This window comes from Austrofundulus limnaeus, unplaced genomic scaffold (assembly GCF_001266775.1).
Source record: "Austrofundulus limnaeus strain Quisiro unplaced genomic scaffold, Austrofundulus_limnaeus-1.0 Scaffold782, whole genome shotgun sequence".
In the NCBI taxonomy this organism is placed as follows: domain Eukaryota; kingdom Metazoa; phylum Chordata; class Actinopteri; order Cyprinodontiformes; family Rivulidae; genus Austrofundulus; species Austrofundulus limnaeus.
This window is the reverse complement of record NW_013953184.1, coordinates 50,458-53,410: the sequence shown is the minus strand read 5'-3', so window position 1 is coordinate 53,410 and position 2,953 is coordinate 50,458. Positions and strand designations below refer to the sequence as shown.

The following is a 2,953-nucleotide window of genomic DNA, read 5'->3' as shown; positions in this document are numbered from 1 at the left end:
CTCCTGGCTTGCCGTACATTAACATCAGATTGTTGTTCAGTGCTAACTTTAGCTTCAGGCAACAAGTTGTCTAGAGCAAAACAAAAGAAACTAAGGAAAATTTAACATTACCAGCTAACTCTGCAGAACTTAAAGATAACAGACCATGACGACTTTTGTTTGTAAAGATTTGCGCTCGTACACGGTAGCAGAAACAAAGACTTGGAGCGGCTTGTTGAGGTGCTCGAACCAAAATGACCGTATGTAAACATCTGACTGAAGCTGTTCTCCTCAGCATGTATTAATGTGTGAAGGACATTAAACATTAACATTAAACTTTATTTGATAAACTCAGTTGAACCTTTTTCATTATTTAAAAGCAGATTGAATCAAATCAAATTGTGATAAATCGATTCAGAACCTTATTAATTGAAGTTGAATCGATTTAGAGAATTGGCCACTGTACCCAGCCCTACTAAAGACATGTTAGTGGTGTCCAATCGTAGTCCCCGATGGTCCTGGTCCTGCTTGTTTTACATGGTTTTCAGGCCTTTATTTAAAATTAGTTGTTTCAAAGCAGATGAAACATTTAAAACAAGCAGAACACCACTGCTATATTTGAGGATTCTAACTCAACTTTAGTGATATAAAGTTTGACTCAATTAGCAAAGCACTCTTTGGATGGTTTTATTGGTCAGATGGGATCAATCATGCACGGAGTGGGTTTTAACATGTCTGCATCACCTTGTGAAGTCTTTGAATCATGTTTGAGCTTATAATTAACTTGATTTTGCCATAAATGTGTAAACTTGTAAATGTTGAACTAATTGAAGTTTTAATTCCCAAGTTCGTCCCACTTAATGTTTTATTTTTGTAAAATATCTAAATTTCCATGATGTCAAACGTGTTTTTAATTCATTCTCAGGGTCCTAAAAGGATAACTGCTAAGAAGGAGTCGAAGGAGAAGAGGGAGAGCATCGAGGAGAGCAAGGAGAACCTGAAAGCCAAGTCGGACGACTCGGGGGAGGAGAAGAACGGCGACGACGACTCGCAGAAAAACGGACAGAAGAAAAAAGGTGAATATCTAAAATATCTAAAAGGAAAGTTTGAAATGCTCCAAAATGTTTCAACACCTGGTTCGTTGTTTTGGAGAAAAACTCACGACTGTGTAAACTCTAAAACTCAGGTTATTAAAAAGTTGCAGCTAAAAACTGGATCCCTGTGGGTCCTACTGGTGTTCCACCACTTTCCAGTTCATGGTGGGTATTCAAGCCTGTATATGGATCTCTGTGTGGATTAGAGAAAATCCACCATAAATTCTAACTTGTGCACCCAGTTTTTAAATTTCTTTTTAATCTTTGAATTTCAGTGTTGCTACTGGACAAAACAATTATTCAAATTATGAATTAACTGATAAAAGGATGTGAGAAACGTGTTTAATGCTTAAACTGCTGACCATAACCTCCTAATTTAGTCTTTTTATGTTAACTTGAAACTGTTTTTATTTTGTTTTTGTGACAAAATAAAAAAGAGATTGAGATGAGTACAAATTGAAGTTGTACTTTGATCAGCTTTGTGCCTTTTCTCCAATTTAAAACAAAGAATTTTTAACAGCTCTTGCAAACGAATGAACAGATTTTCTCTGTTTGTATTGTTAAAATAGTAAAATAATATTTAAAATCTTCATGTGCATTCAAGTTGTGGGGCTCAGTGTTAACTGAGGGTCAGGTTTGTTGTAAGTTTTTATTTTTTTTAAATCTCTGCCTTTAGTTGTTTTTGTGAAACCACATTTCTGCAAACTCACGGTTTCCTCCCTGGAGCCTCTGACACTAATTTATCCAAACCAACACAACACTCAGGCAACCAGCTCACTGATGCTGCCTGCTGGTCAGCTTAGGTACTGCAGGAGACTCATCAGTTTTTCAAAATAAAAGTTGCACATTAACCACGTCCGTCCATGAAAATCTGCCCAAACTGAGAGACGTTGATTTCTTCTGAAAATCCATCTTTAAAGTGAGACATCAGAGATCTGCTCGTCTCTGCAGCTTGTGAGCCAGCAGTGTCTTATTTCCTGCTGCTGTGTGTGAGGAGAAAAGTTGGGTTTGTTAAAGGAAAGCTGTGAGCTCATGATTATTATTGTTTTGTGTTTGCCCAGCTGTCAATTATTACCTCGTAGATCACTTAAACTGGACATTTTAATTTATTTATATTATTAGACTCAGCTCTTAGTCATAAGTTTTAATTTAAAATAATGAAATCTAACCTCAGGAATAGTTCATGCTGCTGTAAAGATTGCTTTAAGAAAGTCATAAAGATGATTCTGTAAAGATATTAATAATATCCCAGGGTTTCCCTCAGAAAACTTGTTAGGGCCAGTGGTAGGGCCATTGTGGCAGCCCACCATGTTTTTGTTAAAAAATCTTAAAGGTTGGCAGGAAGTTTGAAAATATGATTTAATGGAACTATGTTATTGTAAGTCATTGATAATACTTAAACACCAGCTATAGCAGGGGTCAAACCTTTTTAAGACTAAGGGCTATTTCAGGGGTAAATTTACACAGCTGAACTTTAATTATAGTAATATTTACATATATGTGAGTATAAACAATGTTTGACTCCTCATGATAATTAATTATAATAATTTACTTGGGCAGGTATAATCAGTATTTATTAATAATAAATCATTAGACTCTTGAACTTGTCCAGCCTTCACCCATCCTCTGGTTAAGAACAAGGACAGAATGGATGGGGGTTTTTTTACAGTAGGAAGCATGTATATAAAGATAAAACAGTATTTTTTGCTAATCTGAATCAGTAACATTTAAAATTCAGTGGACTTTGTAAATATATTTGCAGTTTTGTAGGAATTAACACATTTGTTATTTTTCCCCCAAAATACACCTGTTATTAATTATCAACTAAAAATTTTCTAAGAAACTAACTATAAAATCTTATAATCATACACTCTTTGTAC

The 2,953-nt window shown here is 35.1% G+C and overlaps 1 protein-coding gene across 3 annotated transcripts in view; it reads left to right on the top strand.

The window, feature by feature from the left end:
- Positions 1-2,953, top strand: part of larp1 (La ribonucleoprotein 1, translational regulator) — a gene marked incomplete in the record, with an annotated part of 69,611 nt that overhangs the window by 43,285 nt on the left and 23,373 nt on the right. For all 3 annotated transcript variants that reach the window (XM_014028574.1, XM_014028575.1, XM_014028573.1), the window contains 1 exon segment: positions 905-1,055. In XM_014028574.1, coding sequence (XP_013884028.1) covers positions 905-1,055 — 151 coding nt within the window.